Here is a 21,438-nt window from a genome sequence, read left to right on the forward strand (position 1 = left end):
TTTTCTTTATGTCATCTCACTCTCTCCCTTATGTCTCATTCCCTCTTTTCTTTTTGACACATTGATACATTCATTCACTTATCTGTCCCATCTCCCTCTCTCTTCCTTTACCCTCTATCGATTATCTTTTGATGAGCTGGACCTTGAAAACCATTTTGTGCCTTATGATATTTTATTCCTTACAATGTCAATGAAATTATACTACTAATTAATTTCAGGATTCCCTTATAAGTCAGGTATCATAAGTCAACATGCATCATGCACCCTAATGGCACAAGTACAAACTATTGCTATTTTCCCTTAGTACTCATGAAGCACCCGATCGCGAGGTGAAAATATAGAAACGTACAACGTGCACGCAAATTCTTATTCTCAAAAGGCGATTGAAATATTTCACTTCTTGTCTCTCTGTTTTTCTTCCTTTACGCAATTCTTCATGAACTGCTAGTTTCTTTCATTTCACACACTTAGATTGAGAAGAAAGAAAGTATGATATGCCTGGCTAGCTAGGGATGTTGCAGCAAACACAACTGGCATATCACATGCACGCTGAATCCATATATATATAGTTTACCTCTTAGTTTATTACTTCATTTTTTTCGAGAAAAAAAAAAAAAAATCCATATATATATAGTTTACCTCTTAGTTTATTACTTCATTTTTTTCGAGAAAAAAAAAAATCCATATATATATAGTTTACCTCTTAGTTTATTACTTCATTTTTTTCGAGAAAAAAAAAAAAAAAAAAAAAAAAAAAAAAAAACCAAATGGTCTGAATTAATCTTAGATAAATGTATTTATTGCTTTAATGAGTCGAACCAAGGCGCATAAGCAATATATTAAAAGCCCGTATATTTCTAAAATATTCTGACAAATAATATATATATATATTTATATGTATATAATTAACCCAACCAGATACATATAATTTCGAAATCATCAACATCTTAAGAGTAAAAACTTGATCCTTTGGTTAGAAATTTCATACTGTGGTTCTTAAATCTTTGAACTGGGCAATAAATGTAGGACAAAAGTGGCTAATTGTATACAAGTGCATATATATATATAGATGTGCAGATGCCTGCATGCAACAATTCACAGTTTGTCAAGCATCTAAGCAGAGTGAAGGGGTTTGAGAAGTCTATTCCAAAGCCAGCAGTACTGAAAAGGGCATTGTCCAAGAGTACTCTAATATTTGAAACCCAGGTCATCATCACTCGCAGGCAGTTTGAAGAGTCTATTTTAAACCCAACACAATACCCAGTCAGGTTTTGTTTGTTTCAGCCCTAGCTAGCATGCCGCTGGTACTTATTCTGGCCTTTCTTTCTTTGTTTGTTTCCTTCTTTCTTTCTCATAAGATATGCTACCTGCAGCTTCTCTCTGCCAAAGTCCCCGGCCTAGAGTTATTTTGAAAGGCAAAGCCTTTTGTCCATCAATAATATCAAGCTCAGTGTAAGCTTTATTCCATCAATTATTAGCTCCCTGCATATCCGGACATATATATACGAACGTGACCATCTCTGTGTTATAATATATAATGCTTCCTTTCCCGTCAGAATAAAAGGAAGAAAGGATTGCCTGATAGAGAATAAAACAGTCACGACCAGAAGGACAATTATTAAGTAAAAATAAATAAAAAATAAAAATAAAGAGAGATCAGAACAAAACATGTTGCCTGGACGTTTTATAATTTGAATTCACTTCAGGTCGGATGCTTTTAATTACTTTCTTTTAATTAAAGTTTAATACATCAATTCTTAGAAGTTAGCCACCAGCCTCGTGCAGACTGACATGATTCCGGAATTTCCAGACAATAGAAACCAGCTGCTTGGAACTTGAATTTATCATATATGTATTTGTGGGATCTCAAGAAATGAGATATATTAATTGCTATATCTAGCTAGCTAGCTCCATCTACTCTTCAACTTAATTAGAAGAAAGAATTATTCAAGTTCTATATATATATATATGCAGGAATGATCGGAATTAGGAACTGGCCGGGGAACAAAACAACTTTGATCGTACTGATCTTTTCATATGTATCACGTGTCTAACCCTGTACTTTTCTTACCTTTAAGATTTAAGGCCAAAAAGGAAAAAGAGAATAAAAAGATATTATGTATACAGTAATTAATTGGTTTGGCTAATATATATAAAGATATTGTACGTTCTGGGCTCTCTGGTCATGATCACCCAATAGCAAATTAGAATATATTATCATTAGATATATAGAGTACACCATATATATAATTATATATTATAAATAGATGTTTAAACTGCCCAGATTCCACTGTGAATTATAATTTGGAGTACGTACTTGATGTATCTGAAATCAATGAAGAAAATAATGAAGCGCTGCAGTGAAAGGACGTTGGCGGGTCATAATTATTAATCATGGGATATTGTTATCCAGGTCTTAGCTAGGGTACTCGTACTGTTTTCTCGCAATGCCATGTCCCATGATCAGAATCTTCATCTTCTTGATCGGTACGTATAACGTAGGAATTAATTAGAGGATCAGGACTGTAATATTGAACGTGGTGCTTGGATGCCGTATTATTAATCAAACTCATGAACTCGATCTTCATATATATATAACATCATGCGCGCAGCTTAAGCAAACTATTCAAGTTGAAGGATAAAATCAAGTACTGCTCGGCCTTCAACGTAAAACGGCGCCCAGAAGCAACATATATATTGAAAATCCTGCATGCATGCATGACAATGCTGCAAATTGGGTAAAAGATATTAGCACAAATTAGCACTTTCTTAATAATCTGTGGTGTTTGATCGAGAGGAGAGATAAATACGTAAAATAGATCCTACAATATTTATTAAATGTTTAATAAATATAACAAGTTCCAACATATAATATAAGACTTGAGTGAATATATATACAGCCTCTAAAATAAGCAATGATAATAATTAAAAGAGAAAAAGAGCAATATATACACACACACGTGGTTAGGTCATTATCGGCCCTAAGCTTCAAACTTAGGGGAGCCCATGCATGCAGATTATTCAGCCCACATATAGTAAGTAATGCATGTGCCATCGGCAACGATACAGAAAACGCAGCACTACTGATGACCTTTGTGGCTAGCTAGTCATGTGTAGTACCTTTGGTTCCAAACGGCATGGCTAGCTTTAAAAGATCACTACGCACTTTCAACCATTGAAATTCCTTACAGTACGAGAGTATTATATATATATAATAGCATAAATACTTTTATGCATAAATTCATGTAATGTATATAAATATATATATATATATCAGCATTAATAAATTATTAGTAAATGCAAAATTAGGGAAAAAGTGTGATTAAAAAAATGAAGGAAAATTGTGAGTAAATAAAAATCAGCTACAATAACTCGTCGTCGACAATATGGATTAATGATCTTTCAAAAGAGTTTATGGTTAGATCTTTTATATTGCTTAATTATATATAATTATATTACACTTAAGAAATGTGTAATATTCACCAGCTAGCTAGAGCTCTTAATTCTATGGAGTTGATCTTCCTTTTCGATCTTTTTTTTTTCTTTTTCTTTTCTTTTTTCTTTTTTCTTCTTCTTTTTATTTTATTTTATTTTATTTTTACTTTGTATAATATATAAGAGAGTTTCTTTTCTAGCTTTTTCAATATTGTGGTTCTTATAAAGTTAAGAAAGAGATTCATGTTCATGGGGATTAGAGAACAAAGACAGTGGCAGTAATGATGGGTTAGGTTGTCATTGTATTACATGCAATAGGAAAGAGCGAAAGAAAGGAACATACTTTCATACCCTTTTCCTTTTCCCTGTTTCTTTCACTTTCTTGCTTTGCGGTGACCACTTTAATCAGACTCTTAGATTTCAGTAACAAAAGCTTCCCTCCTCTTTTTCCTTTACCACCTTTACACTGTCAATTGATCCGTCTACCACCGGTACAATGCATTAAATTCTAACTGGCCCGGTCATATTTACATATCTTTATATATATATATATATATATATAATCAACCAGAAACTGTACAAACACCATCTTCTTTTTGCTTCTAATTATACATGATTTGCCATAAATTGCTAATTAACTTCGAAACAAGTAATGCAGCTAGCGTATAATGTGCATTCTCTCATGTACTGGGTTTTTCTAGAGAGGCCAATTGGTAAGACGATAAACTTCGTTTGAAGAATGAAAAGTGAGTTTCGAAATGAGAGCCATCCGATTGCCATTACGATATGACAATTAAGGGCGACTAAAGCCATTCTTAGCGGACCTCCACTACTAGTACGTACGTACTCCTACTGCTAGCTAGAAATTAATTAGCATATCGACGGACAAGTTTCTTTCCGATCAATTGGGTTTTAAAATGAGAGTCAAGTTCTGATTGAAGTAAATGATCATGAGAACGAAAATGAAAATGCGGAGTTGAATAGGACAGCAGATCCATGGAATCAGCAGGATTAATGACAACTACCACCCATATACATATATATATATATATATATATATATATATATATATGATTATATATATTTTCTGCATGCTTTAATTGTTGATCATTGTACAAGTATTTGGGTAATGATTTTGGTAACTCATGTACGGCAATGAGATGGAGCCTATCGATCATTCATTTGCCTGTCAGGGTGATGATTATTGCAATATCCCCCACATCGCAATAAAGAAGTGAAATTCAATCATTTAGACGAGGGAAAAGGTCAGAATAATTGCACAAGTACTCCACAAAAAAAAAAAAAAAAAAAAAAATGCAATGTAATCTTATCAACATTGTACTTGAAAGATATTGTTCATATCATTAACGAGTATCCGGATTTTGTAGTATATAAGTCCGATGGTTGTGAAATGGATCGATGATATATTTATTTTCGTTGGTATCACTTTCAAGGGAATTAAAAAAAAAAAATTGGTTGCTCTCAAAACCAATTTTCCCCTCATCGATGGTGGCCGGGTTCATGACTAGTGTACTTGAAATACGATCTACTACTACTCCACATGCCTAAAACAATTCATTTTAAGTGCACAGCACGCGCGATGGCAACCTGGCATGAGAAGCATGCATATATATTTACACCATATATATATATATATATATTAATTGAGGAAAATAAGAAAAGAAGTGGCAGTCCCCGAGGAGAAAAAGAGGACTTGGAATGTTAGAAGTGAGTACGTTAAAAAAGAATGGGGAATTGGATTTGGGAAAAGAAAAGAAAAGCAAAGGCAACCCAAAAAAAAAAAAAAAAGAGAGAGAGAGAAGAAAACATATCATATGATAGGATGCGTGTCTGGGGACATTTATTGTATAAAGTTGCACGCTATGCTTTCTTTTCACCTCCCCAAAAAATCTCTCTCTCTCTCTCTTTTGAGTCAGGTGTGACTGGGAATTTTTGATGACCAGAGGACTAGTACGGGAGCTGTGTGTGAGTGTGAATCAAGGGGATATTTTTAGACCGAATTTTGCAGCTCGTTTGGGGACCCGCTGTCCTCGTCATTGTAGGACCCATGCCAACGACCTCCCTTTGCTTTCTTTTCCTCACACTCCCCCATCCCCTCCCCTCCCCCTCAAAAAGGTTTAAGAATTTACCTTTTGATCATCATCATCCATTTTCGTTCAAAGCATTTCATATGTATTGCTTACATCAACTGTCTTGAGTGATCATTATCCACTCTATGAGAAAGATGTGTGAAATCCGTTTTGATTTCGAGCGGCCAGGATTAATCGTACGTATATGGTGATAATTATTAAAAAATAAATTAGATTAATTAGTTTACGTACTGAGAGTTTAGATTCTTGAGTGTATATATATATATAATACTATTACTCTCTGGCCTCATTTAGTTATATAGATGAGGTAAGATATTTTAAATAATAATGAATAAAATATTATTATAATATAATTTTTAATATTAATTTTATATTGAGATTTAAAAAAAATTAAATTATTTATTATATTTTATATAAAGATTTGAAAAAATTGTAATAATAAATTGAGATGATATGAGATGAGATGTTTCAGATTTTGATAACCAATCGGGGCTCAAATCTCCTCAATTTTCTCCCATTTCATTTTTTTTTCTTTTTTCTTTTAGTTCTGTTCCTTTTTTTTTTTTTTTTCCCTCAATCTATACACAAGCAAGAGCCTTTTTTATTTTTTTCAATGATATACGTAAAAGGGAAATTGGGGATGAAAATTAAGGGTAAGGAGGGAGTTGTCGTAACAACAACGTATACGTACCGTACGTACCCACTAAAACTAGAGCCTTTCAAGATGAGAAATACTTTTTGTAGTCGGCAAATGCAGTCGGCCTGCAGTCAGCTGTAAAAAAGTGAATTAATACGGGACCTACATGAAAAAAAAAATTATTTTTATAACTTTTTTTTATTCATGTAGGTCCCCCTGAATATAAAAAAAAATTTTATAATTTTTTGTATTCATTCCGTACAGCCGACTGCACGCCGACTGCATTTGCCGACTGTATGTAGCAAAACCCTTTCAAGATAGGTAATGTAGAGATTAACATGTAAAATGGTTCTAAGTTGGTGGGTTTTATGATCTCTTTCACCTCAAACACGTGATCTCTCATCCACCAAACACATGACGATAGGGGTGCTACCTGCACTATATGGTACGGGATAGTTCCCTCCTTGCACTCCTCCTCACATGGTGCGGGGGTAGAGTTTTTACATCCGCCCCCCGCCCCCGCATCCCGAGGGCTGGGTACCGCGCCCCCCCTCATTTTCATATGTAATTTTTAAATTTGTTAGTGCATATTTTGTGTAAGTTGAGTGTAGTAGTTTTAAACTATATAGTTTTTAAATTTACTAATGTATACTTTGTAAACAAGTCTAACAAATTGTAATATATATATTTACATATACAGAATTTGTAAAATATAAATATATATTTATATTTATATATAAAACATATATTTATGTTTTTGTATATATATAAATATTTATGTTTTTATATATATAATATATATATAGATAAGCGAGATGGGGTTGGGCCCTCCCTGCCCCCACTAGGGGTATTAGATGCAGGGCGGGGGCCCCCGCCATCCGCCCCACTATGCGGGGGCCCCACTACTCACCCCTACTTGACGATGATAGTTTATTAATCAATATACGTATAATATATACTTACTTGATCAGTATGAAAAATTAATGATATATTATCTATATATATCATCCATGCACCTATATATTTTTCTACATTAATATTAGAGTTGTACAAGAAACAGTAAAACCAACTGGGACCGACTCAGACCTGTCGGCGGAGCATGGAACCGGCAGACGTCAACTATCTTTTTTTTTTTCAAATATATGCATAAGAAACGGTGCTGTTTTGGGGACACATGTTTAAAAAAAAAATATAAATGCAATGGTGTCGTGCCGTTTGAATTAGGGTAAAAGACCCCATACGAGCCCTTCTTCCTCATTCTTCATTTCAAAAGTTTTCCCTCACTCAGATCTCCCCAGTGGCAGCCAACCCCTAGCCTCCCTCTCCGATGTTGCGATCTCAACTCCCTATCGAATGTAGTGATGCCATCTCTCCCTCTCCCTCTCATCTCCCTCTCGGGCTTTAAGAGCCTCTGTCTTAGCCTCTCAGGTTTCTGTCTCTCATCTCTCTCTCTCTCTCTCTCTCTCTCTCTCTCTCTCTCTCTCTCTCATGGGATAGTTGATGAAATCAACTTGATGTTTATTGTTTGGATCTGTAAAGTTGATGTTTGTTGTTGAATCTATATTGTTAAGTGTTGAGAAATTTATTTAGTGTTGGAACCAATATTCACGTTGATGAACTGACTACAACAGGCCGAAACTACGCTGGCTGGTTTTACTACTCTCCATCGATTGATTACGGTTAGTTGCTCCACCCTATTTTCACACATTGGTCGGCGTCGGTTTTGTCAAAAAACCAAGCCAAAAGAATCGGTTTTCACCCATAATTATTATGAACCGATAGACATCTTCTCTACATGGAATAGATAGGTTTTACATACCATGTATACACTATATATATGGATCGTGTCTTCTTTATATAATGTTTATGCCTTTTTCTCCCTTATGCATGAGAAAAAAACATACCAACGCATGCGTACGCGCGTACGCTGGTTCAAACGCACGTACAATTAATAGTCGTCGATCGACAATCCCATGCGCAATAAATAAATAAATAATAACAGTAACAAAGAAATGAAATCTCATTCACTATTAAGCTTCAGTTTGAGTGTTTGTTTATAAAAAAAATCATCTGACACGTTGAACCGGTGTATCCAAAAAAGCGATTCTTGACCAGTACAAGTTCTGAATATATCGTTTCTCGTACTGGGGGTATTCTCATGATCACTATGGTCAATTCGTTGTTAATTAATTAAGTTATTAAACTTAATTGGAAAATGGAAACTCTCTTACAAATTAATGTGTCATGTCATGGAAAGATCGTCTATATTAATACTTAGTCAATAGATTCTAGAATTTATCTGCTAATAAATATATATTAATTATTTAGAAAGATCGTAATTAAACATTAATAGATAGATATGAAGGTTTAATTTGTTGGAAGGAAAATATATATATATATATATATATATATATATATATATATATATATCCTGCAAGAAAGCAATTAAGCTAGCTATGATATCTTAATATCGCTATAGTGTCTCTGTGCATACAAATTAAGAGAGCTTAATCTAAATGATCAGTTTCCCTTATTCAATATCTCACGGTCAAATATATTTATCTTTGACACATGCTCGATCTGATAGATCTGTATCTTTTGGTACGCCTTTATCCTTAATTTGATACCATAGGGGCCGACATAATCATTACTCTTCACATCTACATATATATATATATATATATACACTCCATATATATATCGATCCTATCTATATATATATATGTTGTAACAGTACTACTTTATACTCATGTGCATGTTACACATTGACATGATCTGTATATATCTAGATCTATATGCATATGCATGCAATTAATTATATTAATTATTGCTTCGAGGGTTAATTTAAACTTTAATGCTTGCACAGTACTTATGAATCTATTCCACATACTCATGATCTGCATAACAACATTATGAATATATATCGTCAATATCGCTCATATTTCCTGCAAAGTTCGATCGTACGGTTTTCACTGTTTAATTATGATCTAAGCTTGGCTCCAGAAAGAGCGCCTTTATCAGATACATGGTCTGATGAAGTACTAGCGCAGAGACAGTTTCATTATTGTTGATTCTTAATTATAACTAGCTATGTACATACGCACAGGGTTATGATAATATTTTCTTTTCAAAGGCGGATCGATGCAAAGGCCATGTACTGAATATTAGGTTATCGATCAACCGAGAGCCATATATATACATACATACATACATACATACATATATAAATATATAGAGCTAGGTCGATCGATGATATAATTAGTCTTTTGTATAGTCAAAAGAAAACATACTCACGAAGACCAATATTAATAAAGGACAAATTAACTTTGATGATCTGTTTAATTTAGATGAAATTAATGTAGTTTCAAAGCAAAACATGGTAAACGAGAGGTTACTATCAAGGTAAAACCATGTTCCTGCATGGACTAACTTAGCTAGTAATTGGCTTTTTCTTTGTGGGCCTCTCCTTGTTCCGTATAATGTAGTTTGTGATTTTTATTTTTCCCACTTTGTTGAAAATTTGTTAGGAAAAATGTAAACTCAATCATTCCCTCCGAAAGATCACGACACATTCATTTTCACAAAAGAATCTGCGTACAACCTCAATTAGTTCATAAAGGGATACTTTTCTTCTAAGTAGAGAAACCCTATTCTCTCTTTAATTTGCTCGATCGATTATGATCACTTTTAAACTTTGAAATATAATGTTCCAATGATTTGGGCACCTCCTTTGAAAAGAAAAGGAAAAAAAAAAAAAAACCCAACACGATTATCTCTTTAATTATTAGAGTTCATGCACTGATCTATGACCCCCACAATGAACCAGCTCATTATTGTCTAAGCATTAAGAGGAAGAAGTGCTCGATCCACTCGCATATATAAAATAAATAAGCTAGCAAGCTAGGGTGCTCAGAGAACAAACAAAAATGCCCTCGCCTCATCACATTATGATGATGTTACGTACTGTTTTTGCTTTTTATCCTTTTCACATTAAACAATAGACTATGAAGCTTTCAATCATGAGAATATATATGTAATATTGGAAAAGAGTCACCAATTAAAGCATGCATGATATAATTGATTAATTTGACACTAATCGGCTTTGCGGTGTTATTAACTTGGACGATATCTCTGACCATGACTCATGCAAACTAATTGCTCCATTTAACGTTTAGCAAGGCCCTAAAATGTTTATGGGTATTAATGTTATATATGTTGAAGAATAAATCTTACATTACATGTGAACAAGGTCTTAGACTTTTGGGCATGTTTTAAACAATGAGCAAATCTCTCTCTTTGAACCAGATTTAAAATATGAGTTAGGCATCCATGAATTTTTTTATGGTATCAAAGTCTACCATAGAACGAATGGGAACCCACACTACTTACTCCGTGATAAGAACCAGAAAAACTACAGGCCTACATGTGAGGGAGGGTGTTGAGGAATAAATCACACATTGTCTATAGATAATATACAGTCTTGAAGTGTGCGATCCTCGCATACTCCCTTAGAAAAAAAGTAGAGGTCACCATTAAAAAAATAATTTTTTTATATAAGTCTCGGATTTACCTACTTTTTTCAAAAAGAATACACAGAGGCTATGCACTCTATGACTGTAAATATAATTTATCATAATTAATTAATGAAGAAACCCATTTTAATAATCGATCAGCACTCATTACTGTTTTGGGGGATTTATAAATAATTCAGATAATAAACTTCTAATTAGACCTTGTTTGAATGCATATATATTTACTCTCGTCGAACATTTTTTACCCAAAAAAGTGTGTTTTTAGTTTCCATTGCAGGTCATGTTTTGGTTAAAAATAAAAATAAAAATTGCAATATATTATACCTCATACTATTTTTTCCCCTCACAAGTTGTAAACGGCGCCCTGCAGTATTACTCATAATCTGATTGGATAAGTTATTTTTTATTTTACAAGGTTAACTAATTAATGGTGTATATTATTTAATTTTCAGTAAAATAATAACACAAATGAGGAATGAATGATGTGGCTTTATAGCACTGACTATCGATCGTTTAATGATGATATGATATATATATATATATATATATATATAGGATAATTAATATTGATCATGTGGCGCCCTTCATATATAGAAACATACTTTGAAAATTAAATGGTATTTAGAATTGATATGGATGATCTCTCACGTACATAAAAACCTTCTGATCACAATAAGATATCGATCGATCAGCAATTGATATATATATATATATATATATATATATATATGAAAGTGAAATATATAATGGACACAACTTTGTTCGATCCTGATTAATGCTTCTGGTGCATGCTTTTGGAGTTTTAAAATTTGAAAATACTCCTTTAATTAGCAGTGGCTTCAGCAATTCAATTCCGAAATTGAATTGATTAAGCTGAAAGGTCAAGCTTAAGTGATTGGTATTCGCATTATAAATTGAAGCCCCATGATTAATGAACAGTACAGTCAAATTTGTGTTACTACATTAGGTCCCACTTCTGTTTACAGAAGGTCAACATTATGGTGCAATCTTAAAAGGACAATGCTACTTGGTCGTGCATGCATGCCCGGTAGTCATGTACATATATATATATATACTTAGCTTGGGTGGAGGACATCACAAATTAGTTTATCATGAGTATCTACTGCATGCATGGATGGTAAAAAAGTGATCCAAAGCATATATAAAACAGTCAAAGATCAACGGAAACAGTCTTCTGAATTGGTCTTCCTGGTCAGTTCTGAAAGAAAAAGGGTAATCTTAAAGGCTTCTATAGCTAAACTTTCGTTTCTATATCAGAAAGAAGCTTAGTATATCTACATAGTCTCACATATTTTCAGATGCATGCCTGTAAGGGCGCTCCTTTACTCACATCATGTTTACAAAGGTGATTAAATGGCGAGAAGAAAACAGAAAACAAAGGCAACTGGTCGAGTCTGGACAATTATATTGGTGGTTAAAGTTCGGATGAAAGTGTAAAAAAAAAAAAAAAAAAAAAAAAAGTAACTTGCTGAAAGTCCATTATTGAACTCATGCAGAACAATGTTTTCTGGTCTACAAAAAATGACAAACCGTGATACACAAGCCCTACAGGAACCATTATGTTTGAACGCAATCCTCGTCCATTAAAATCTGTAGATGTCTGTTTTACTTCCTTTATTGGTAACAAAAAGAGGTTATTAAGTGGGTCGTTGGAAATGAGATGGGATTATAAGACAAAAGGTCTTTGCAGTTTGCAGATAGAGAGAGAGCGAAGCTGAAAAAGTGACAATAATGCTATGTAGGAGAGCAGACAGAGGCTTGCTTTTTGGGTACTTCGCGAATAAAATTCTGTCTCGCTACGAGGAATGGCGTGAAGAAAGAGACTGCTTTATCCCCTTGACAACAAGCCAATTTTGTACACACATATATATTTTTTTAAAATTACAAAGGAAATTAAGACATTTTTTATTTCCCTCTCTCTCTCACACACACTCACTCTGGCTTACACCTTTCCCCTTTTACTTTTTTTGAAATTCTGCTGCTCTTGTCTGTCCATTCAAAGGGTGACGTGGAAAAGGAAAGACGCGCTTTGAGTCTGAATGAAAATATTTTGAATTATGGCCCATTTGTGGACCCTTAATATTATTATGGAAATCCATTTGCATTAAAATAACACATTGGAAAGGACTGGAGACACTTACTATATATAAGAATCATATCGTTTTGGTTTTGGCATATTATATGATTTAACAGTACTGCATGTATATTGTTGTTTGCAGCAGATTAATTAAAAAAGTGTGACATGAATAGATCATCAAAATCTTCTTTTTAGCTTTTCAGTATCGTAAGAAAATTTTATGTGATAGGGTGCATCATGCCATCAAAGTTGTTCTATTTATATTATTTTTGCAAGTCCCAACAAAAATTAATATGATTATTAAAAGTAATTACCTTTTTAGATTTTAATTCATGTGATCACGACAAAATTAATCAAGTCATCAAACAATATTAATAGATCAGTACCCTTCAATAGAATAATTAAAACGATTCGAACAATTAATGGTGTGGCGATATATAATTAGTGCAGGAAATGAAATATATATATAGATACCATATATAGAATTCATCATCATTTTATTTTTCATCCTCTTATCATTTTATAATATGAAATTAAATAATTAAATTTTATTGATATATTTTATTATTTATTAATCAATAATATCACATCATAAAATGATAAATAAATTATAAAAAAATTAGGGATAATTAAGACTGTAGGTGGTGAGTTAAGATGAAAGTAAAAAATTGAATAAAATATTATTAAAATATTTATTTTATATTATTATTATTTTTGAATTTAAAAATTTTAAATTATTTATTATATTTTATGTAAAAATTTAAAAAAATTATAATAATAAAATAAAATAGTTTTTGTATCAAACTAGACCCAAGTTTTTTATGGGTTATCAGCCATCTAAAATTTTAGTTTATCGTAACAAAAGTTTATACCAAAAAACAAAAAATAAAATTATCCAGGATTTCTTTCAACAAAAATGTTTTTTTAAAAAACAAACGACAACGAGATGTATAAAGAAGGTAGTTCGTTCCAGTCTGGTATTTCTAAAGCTGAGCTAAGCTGCCAAAGTTCTCAAGGCTCTTCTTTCAAAAACCTGACCGTCTATTTCCTCTTGAGGTAGTGTGATATCATTCAAGCCTTCAAACCCAGGTGGGTAGTTTCTGTTTCCCTTACGCACAAGAGAGGAAGGAAACCAGTTTTTCCTAACGCTTCTCAGGTTTAGAGTGAACGGGGGAAGGGGGGGGGGTGTGAGGAAGTGGAAAAAACATAAGAAAAGAAAGAAGAACAAGAAGTTTTGTCCTTAGAAAAGAAAGAGGTCTAAAAAAGGGGGTGGTGGGGGGTGGGTTTTGGTCAAGTGATGCGCTCAGGAGCTTGTGCAGCGCCGCAGACCCTCACAGCAGAGGCTGCTTCAGTCTTGAAGCACTCTCTCAGCTTGGCAAGGAGGAGGGGCCATGCTCAGGTCACTCCTCTCCATGTGGCTGCCACTTTGCTGAGTTCAAGGGCCAGTCTATTGAGAAGGGCTTGCCTCAAATCTCAGCCTCACCAGACATCACATCCTCTCCAATGCAGAGCTCTTGAGCTCTGCTTCAACGTGGCTCTGAATAGGCTGCCAACCACGCCTGGTCCTCTGCTACATGGCCAGCCCTCTCTGTCCAATGCTCTGATCGCGGCACTCAAAAGAGCACAGGCACACCAAAGAAGAGGTTGCATAGAACAACAGCAGCAGCAGCCACTTTTAACCATAAAGGTCGAGTTAGAACAGCTTATCATATCCATCTTAGATGACCCTAGTGTTAGCAGGGTTATGAGAGAGGCTGGATTCTCTAGCACTGCTGTCAAGAACAACATAGAGGACTCTTCAGCCACTTCAGTGTTTCAGTGTTACAACAGTTCCGGTGGGGTTTTTTCATCACCTTGTTCACCTTCTCCTACTGAAACCCAGAGAGATATCATCAACCCTAGCACTTTCTGGCAGACGCATTTCTTAACTTACTCTTCTGAACAAAACCCAGTTCTCTTCTCCCCTCAAAAGAAAGTTCCAACCAATCCCAGTACAGGTTTAGCCTCCGTGAAGGAAGATATCAAGCTGGTCTTTGAGGTCCTTCTGAGGAAGGATAAGAGAAAGAACACCGTGATCGTTGGTGACTCCGTGCCGATCACTGAAGGCCTGGTAGCAGAGTTCATGTCAAGGCTCGATAGAGGAGAGGTCCCCGAAGAGCTGAAATCGACCCATTTAATCAAATTTCAGTTTGCACCAGTTTCTTTAAGATTCATGAAGAAGGAAGATGTGGAGATGAGCCTTTCAGAACTGAAAAGGCAGGTGGATTCTCTTACCTCAGGAGGGAGTGGAGCCATTGTTTACACTGGCGACCTGAAATGGACGGTCGAGACAACTATTAACGAGAGAGAAGGAGATTTCTCTAGTGGAGATCAAATGTCAGGTTATAACCCAGTTGATCATCTAGTGGCGGAAATAGGAAGGTTAGTCTCTGGATATGGCAGCTCAAACACAAAAGTATGGTTAATGGCGACTGCGAGTTACCAGACATACATGAGGTGCCAAATAAGGCAACCCCCACTTGAGGTTCAATGGACTCTTCAAGCCGTTTCCGTTCCTTCCGGTGGACTTGGTTTAAGCCTCCACAGTTCCAGGTTATTATCTTGCTCTATAATATTGAATGTTAAGATCTTTGTTCATTTACAGTACAGACACATAAATCCGCCAGTGATAGTCTTTCTTGAAGCTTTGTGTTTTGAACCTTTTTGTTTGGTTTTAGTCAGTATTAGGCACTGAGAAAAAAGTATGGTTGGTGAGACAGGCATGAAACACTGCCGTGTTTTTATTTGTCTTGTCAGCATGTAACCACGGGATATTAACAGAATTGAATCAGCAGATATTAACAGTTAAAAGAAAAAGACAAAAAAAACTAAGGTATTGAATTGAAGGTTTTTTTTTAAGAGCAAAACTGATAGATCAACTTTGATTAATCTAGTTTTAGAACTAATTAAACATGGTTTAATTGGTAATGATCCATACCTTCCAACAGTGTGTGGCTTTTTGAAAGCGATGCTAACGATACAACTTGATGATAGATTTGAACTAATTCCACCAAGGTACCATAATAACAATATATTGAAATTATATAAGCTACCAGGATTTAGATTGTGACCAAATGCCCTTTAAAATGAAGGTACCGACCTATACGTGTTATATTTTAGATGGGTCGAGGACAACTTTTTAGATGGGGGTGGGGGCCTGGCCCCACACAAATTCATAGTCACGTGTCACACTCCTTTTAGTCTAGTCTAGTATTTGAATAGTTGAATCTGTCTTTCAATTAATCCTGTAAATTAATGAGGCTCACTAAGAGGATTTAATTTAACACGAAATTGGCTTGTAAACTGAAGTCTTTCGGAATATTGTTTAATTTATTTAGTATGTTTACTGATTTAAAATGCTCGCACTTCTGGTTTGTAGTGTGCTTGATTCAAATGTAACATTCTCCCGGAACCCATATCAAATGGTGGAAACAAAGCCATTTAGTTGCAAGGAGGAACAAGAAGATAAGCTCGCTTGCTGTACAGAATGTGCCTCCAGTTATGAAAAAGAAGCTGATTTATTCAAAACTAGCCAGCAAAAGCTCCTGCCTCCTTGGCTGCAACCTCAGGGAACTGAAGCCCGTCAAAAGGTGACAAATGTTCGGGTTTAAACTTCCAACCACTGGTCTCGTTAGCTTTCTTTAATTTCATGCATGAGATCTTTCTTGAAACTTTCTTTGTTTCAACGAAAATGACATTTGGGTCTCTTATATTTGGAAAACTTGTACTTATAATCTGTGCGTTTTTATGCCCAGGATGAAATGGTTGAGTTGAGGAGAAAGTGGAACAGGCTATGCCTGAGCCAACACCAGGGCAGGCATTCTCGGAACAACATGACTTCCGCTTTGTACAACAATCAAAGTGTAATTGGAAAGAGCTATACTCCACCCTACCCTTGGTGGCCGAGTCAGAACAGCATCTTCCCTCACTCGAATTCGATTTCCTTTGCCAATTCAGCTTTGAAATCCACCCACAGCTCCAATCTCGTGCCTAGATTCAGAAGACAACAGTCCTGCACCATTGAATTCAATTTCAATGGTGATACCCAGAAACACCAATCAGTGGAACCGAGCTTGCATTCTCTAAAAGACACTGATGGGAAGGACGTAAAGATCACCCTTGCTTTGGGAAATTCTATTTTCTCTGATTCAGCAAAATTGGTGGAGCAGAAAAGTGAAAGAACAATGCAACGAGCTGATACATGCAAGCTACTACAAGAGAATGTGCCATGGCAATCCGATACCATTCCGTCAATAGCAGAGGCCATGATCGACTCCAAGCTGGCAAAGCAGGAGACGTGGTTACTGATTCGGGGGGAGGATTCGATAGGAAAAAGAAGGTTGGCACGAGCAATTGCAGAATCCATTCTTGGGTCTGCTGATTTTCTACTCCATATGGACATGAAAAAAAGAGATGATGAATTGACCCCATGTTCTGACATCCTTACGAAAGCCTTGAAGAACAATGGACAGCTTGTCGTCTTGGTGGAAGACATTGATCTGGCCGATACCCAATTCATGAAATTCCTAGCTGATAGATACGAAGCAGGAAAATTCGGAGAATCAAGCAAAAGTGAGAGAAGTGTAGGCCGAGCAATATTCATATTGACTAAAGGTGGTTCCACAAGCTATGAAGATAAGAAGAACGTCCAAGATTTTGTCATCAAGCTGAACTTGGAAATCGATGAAACAAAACCTGTTTTGGGGACACCTAAGTTCGATCTCAAGAGAAAACCTAAGTGGGATTTTTCAAGCAACACAAAGTGTCCAAGAATAGAAGAAAAGGAAGATGCAAGTTCGGCGGCGGCAGAGACAGGCAATGGCAAGAAAGACTTCTCAAGGCAATCAAGCTTCAATACCCTTGATCTGAACCTTATAGCCGATGAGAACGATGAAAGCGAGGACAAAACAGGGGAGCATAGCCCCATCTCGAGCGATTTGACTCGTGAAACCACAACCGATCCCCGAAACCCACATGGGTTCCTTGAGTTGATCGAGAACCGCTATGTTTTCGACCGAAGCCCCGCTCGGGATAGAGAGATGATAGAGCTTTTCATATCGAAGATCAAAGGATCATTCGAGGAGGTTTGTGGGAAGCAAAACATGGGAAGCTTTAGCGTAGAGGAGAGGGTGTTAGAGGAGGTGTTAGTTGGGTCTGCTTCTTTCCCCAACAGCTTGTTTGAGAAATGGCTGAAAGACATTTTTCAAACAAGCTTGCAAACGGTCAAATTTGGCGGGAAGAGGGGCATGTCCATTAGGCTGTGTTTGGATGGCAAAGGAGAGGGGATTTTGGAGGATGGCTTCTTAGGCTCATGTCTGCCTAAGAAAATCCAAGTTTCTAATTATATGGACTAATTAATTAAGTGGGTGGTGGGTTTCTTTTTTATTTTATTTTTCCCTGTGTAAAATCTTTCACAAATGGAAAATGCATGGCGACATCAGTATCCTTATGTAACTCGTGCTCATTTTCGATCGTAATAGGATGTGTTTTTTTTTTTTAAATTCCTCTTTATTTTCCATTTCTCTCGTTTAGATTAATTAATATTCTCTCTTTTTTTCTCCTCCTACCATAAATAAAATGCCCAAAATCATAGCAACTTAAGCCCAAAAATTATAACAATATATGCATAATATATATAATATTACAAGAAAAATGACCATTTGTGACGGATTATATACTGCAAAAATAACCGACCAAAACAAACTCATTTTAGCAAAAAAAATCATTTTCACAGAAAATAACTAATCACAACTAAGCAGTTCTCTTACAATGATACATATAGATAAAATATATATAATATTACAAATTTAAACTCGTAATTAAGAACCTAACAACTTAGGCGGTGGTCTATAACATGATAATAAGAACCTAAGCATAATTTCTCTGACTATTGCTAACATGATATATATCAAATTGGTAAGATGACTTGTAACAAATCTATGATGATGACGACGATGACATGCCTAATTAAACAATAATCATAACATGTACATCGACTTTCATATTTCGTATCATGTCATCAATCAAGAAAGGTCCCTATATAGCGATGATCATCCATTCCATTATGATTATCTAATAATCAGGTATTTTTGGTTTCAATCACTTTTAATGGCTTCTAATCATATATCTCAAACTATTTATATTTATTCTTTAGAAAGTTAAAAGAAAAGCTTTCGATCTAAATTTATGTACTTTCAATACTTTTTTATTGGTGGCATTCAACGTGTTTAACTCTTTTTAGAATCTTAGAATTTGGATTCCTAGAATGAGAGAATAAGCATATAAAGTGAATTTTTTAATATTTATTACTCTTCGTATGAATCTCTCATACGCCATTGAATACTCAATAAATAGTGTTGATCATGCTAGTTTTATTTATCTATATTTCTCCAATTATAGGCTTAAAATTTGGACAATAATTCTATAAAATCCTGATGATCTTGAATACTCTAGCATGCCCTCCAACATGGTAAGTGGAATCATCCATCGGATGATCATTCTACCATATACTACTTTTCAATGGTACTTCCTAATAAAAAATAATATTATATTATTCAAAGTAACGGCAAGAAGATAGTGTATAAATGATGATGAGCTACAAATAAAGAAAAATTCAATAGAGCCAGGTGGAAGATTTTTAGGAAAGGGAGGAGGTGGAACTCACTCACTCACCACAAAAAAAATAAAGGTTTCTAAAAAACCTTTTCCTAAACAATGTTATCCCCATTATTGTTTATCCTTGAATTTAAACACTTTAGGCTGCAATCGAAGGCCACGGATATATGACTCACAATAATTAATACATAATTCATATGGCTTCCATGAAGAGCCACAGATAATAAAAGAAAACACAACCTCCCCTCCTCCACTAAAGCCAATGACCCTTTCCGGTTTAAATTTCTTGTTTTTATTTATTTATTTATTTATATATTATATAGAAAATTTCAGTATGATTACTTTGACTTAAAAGAGTCAATAATAGGAAAAGATAATAATTGAATCAAACGGCGAAAGTGGGGTCTGTCTTCCCATGATAGAACATCATCATGATTTTCCATCTTTGTGTGTTAGCTCTCAAGTGTCCTAATTTATTAGGAAAAGTTTGGTCTATGATAGGGGAATGATGCACATCTGTTATCATTTCATCGGATTTTCAACATCGATACTCAAATGGCCCAAGTAATTCCTTTTTTTCGGCCATATATGGCCCATTTAATTGGTGGATCTTAGTGCACTAAATTAAAATATTCTTGACGTTGATAAAAATATTCTGATGTATTTCTATCTATCATTTGAAAAAGAAAAAATTAAATTAAAAAATACTATTGAGTCATTTTCTTGCTGATCTACCTTCCACCATACTAAAAGGCGTGCGAATGGTCCCAAAAGCTCTGCAGAAGAATTTCTTCGGGTTTGAGGTTTCATCATGATGAGCACCATTTTCTCTCGTGTTAAGAGACTCATTTTCAGTAGTCGGAGCCCTTGCTTTTCTTGCAATTAGATCTCCGGTTGGTTCATCTCATCTTATTATTATAATTTTTTTAAATTTATATAAAATATAATAAATAATTTAATTTTTTCTAATATCAAAATAATAATATTATTAAAAAATAATATTTTAATAATATTTTATTTAATAAAAAAAAAAGCCATCGATTATACTTTTTCAATGGGGGCCAAAACACTTGTTTAAGTTTAAAAAAAATTGTCGGGCCAATAAGAGGTATTGTTTATAAAGGCAACAATTACAACAAAATTAATGAGCATTAAAGTTGTATAAAAAAAATAATGGAATAAAGGTATTAGAATCATTGTTTCTGTAATGAGTAATCTATGCATGCTTTCTAAGATTCTTATATCTTGTATTTTATAAATAAAAACAAAAAAAGATTATATTCTCCAACTATACTTTTCACGAAAGCCATCGATTCTTCTCCTAATTTATAGCATTCTATCAAGACATTTGGTTCCATGGATCCGATGTACTCGTCAAGTAATGCTACTCATCATTTTAATTTCCATCATCTTCTCATCAATCCATGATGTGTGTTTAAATGATTGGAAACTATTTATTATATTTTATTATGAACCTATTATCTAATGTCACATCACAAGATGATAAAAAAATAGATAATAAATAGATTTTTTCTTAGCTATATTATAAATATAACAAGATTTTTAAAAATTGAAATTCCTGTAAGAGAAAAGATATTTATAACCGTAAATTGTGCAACCGCCGCATAATTACTTTGAAAAAAGAGAATAAAACATAAAACCCACATGAAAAAAATAATTTTTTAATAATAAACCCCACTATTTTTCAAAGCGATTACACGTCGTTTATGTACTTCACAATTCTATGTAGAATTACTATGTATGAAAAATTTAAGGTTGTAGGAATATATAGACATCCATCTCTTGTTTTCTTGAAAAAACGAAGAAAGGTCTCTTGGGACTCCAAATTCGGAGTTCAATTAGATATTTGCAACCAAACAATAAAACATCCAAGAATCCATAGGTTGGGAAAGGCGACCCAAAAACGAAGGAACAAATTTTGAATGGGAAAGATTGGGAAGTACGTTGTCA

The 21,438-nt window shown here is 34.4% G+C and overlaps 1 protein-coding gene across 1 annotated transcript; it reads left to right on the forward strand.

Annotated features, from left to right (window-relative positions):
* The first annotated feature begins 13,801 nt into the window (after nucleotides 1-13,801).
* Nucleotides 13,802-18,353, forward strand: LOC122316715 (protein SMAX1-LIKE 4-like). Its single transcript, XM_043133455.1, has 3 exons — nucleotides 13,802-15,405; nucleotides 16,232-16,442; nucleotides 16,608-18,353. Exons 1-3 carry the CDS (start codon nucleotides 14,111-14,113, stop codon nucleotides 18,204-18,206), a joined length of 3,105 nt encoding a protein of 1,034 aa, XP_042989389.1. The 5' UTR covers nucleotides 13,802-14,110; the 3' UTR covers nucleotides 18,207-18,353.
* Nucleotides 18,354-21,438: the final 3,085 nt, after the last annotated feature.

This window comes from Carya illinoinensis, chromosome 7, assembly GCF_018687715.1.
Source record: "Carya illinoinensis cultivar Pawnee chromosome 7, C.illinoinensisPawnee_v1, whole genome shotgun sequence".
NCBI lineage: Eukaryota > Viridiplantae > Streptophyta > Magnoliopsida > Fagales > Juglandaceae > Carya > Carya illinoinensis.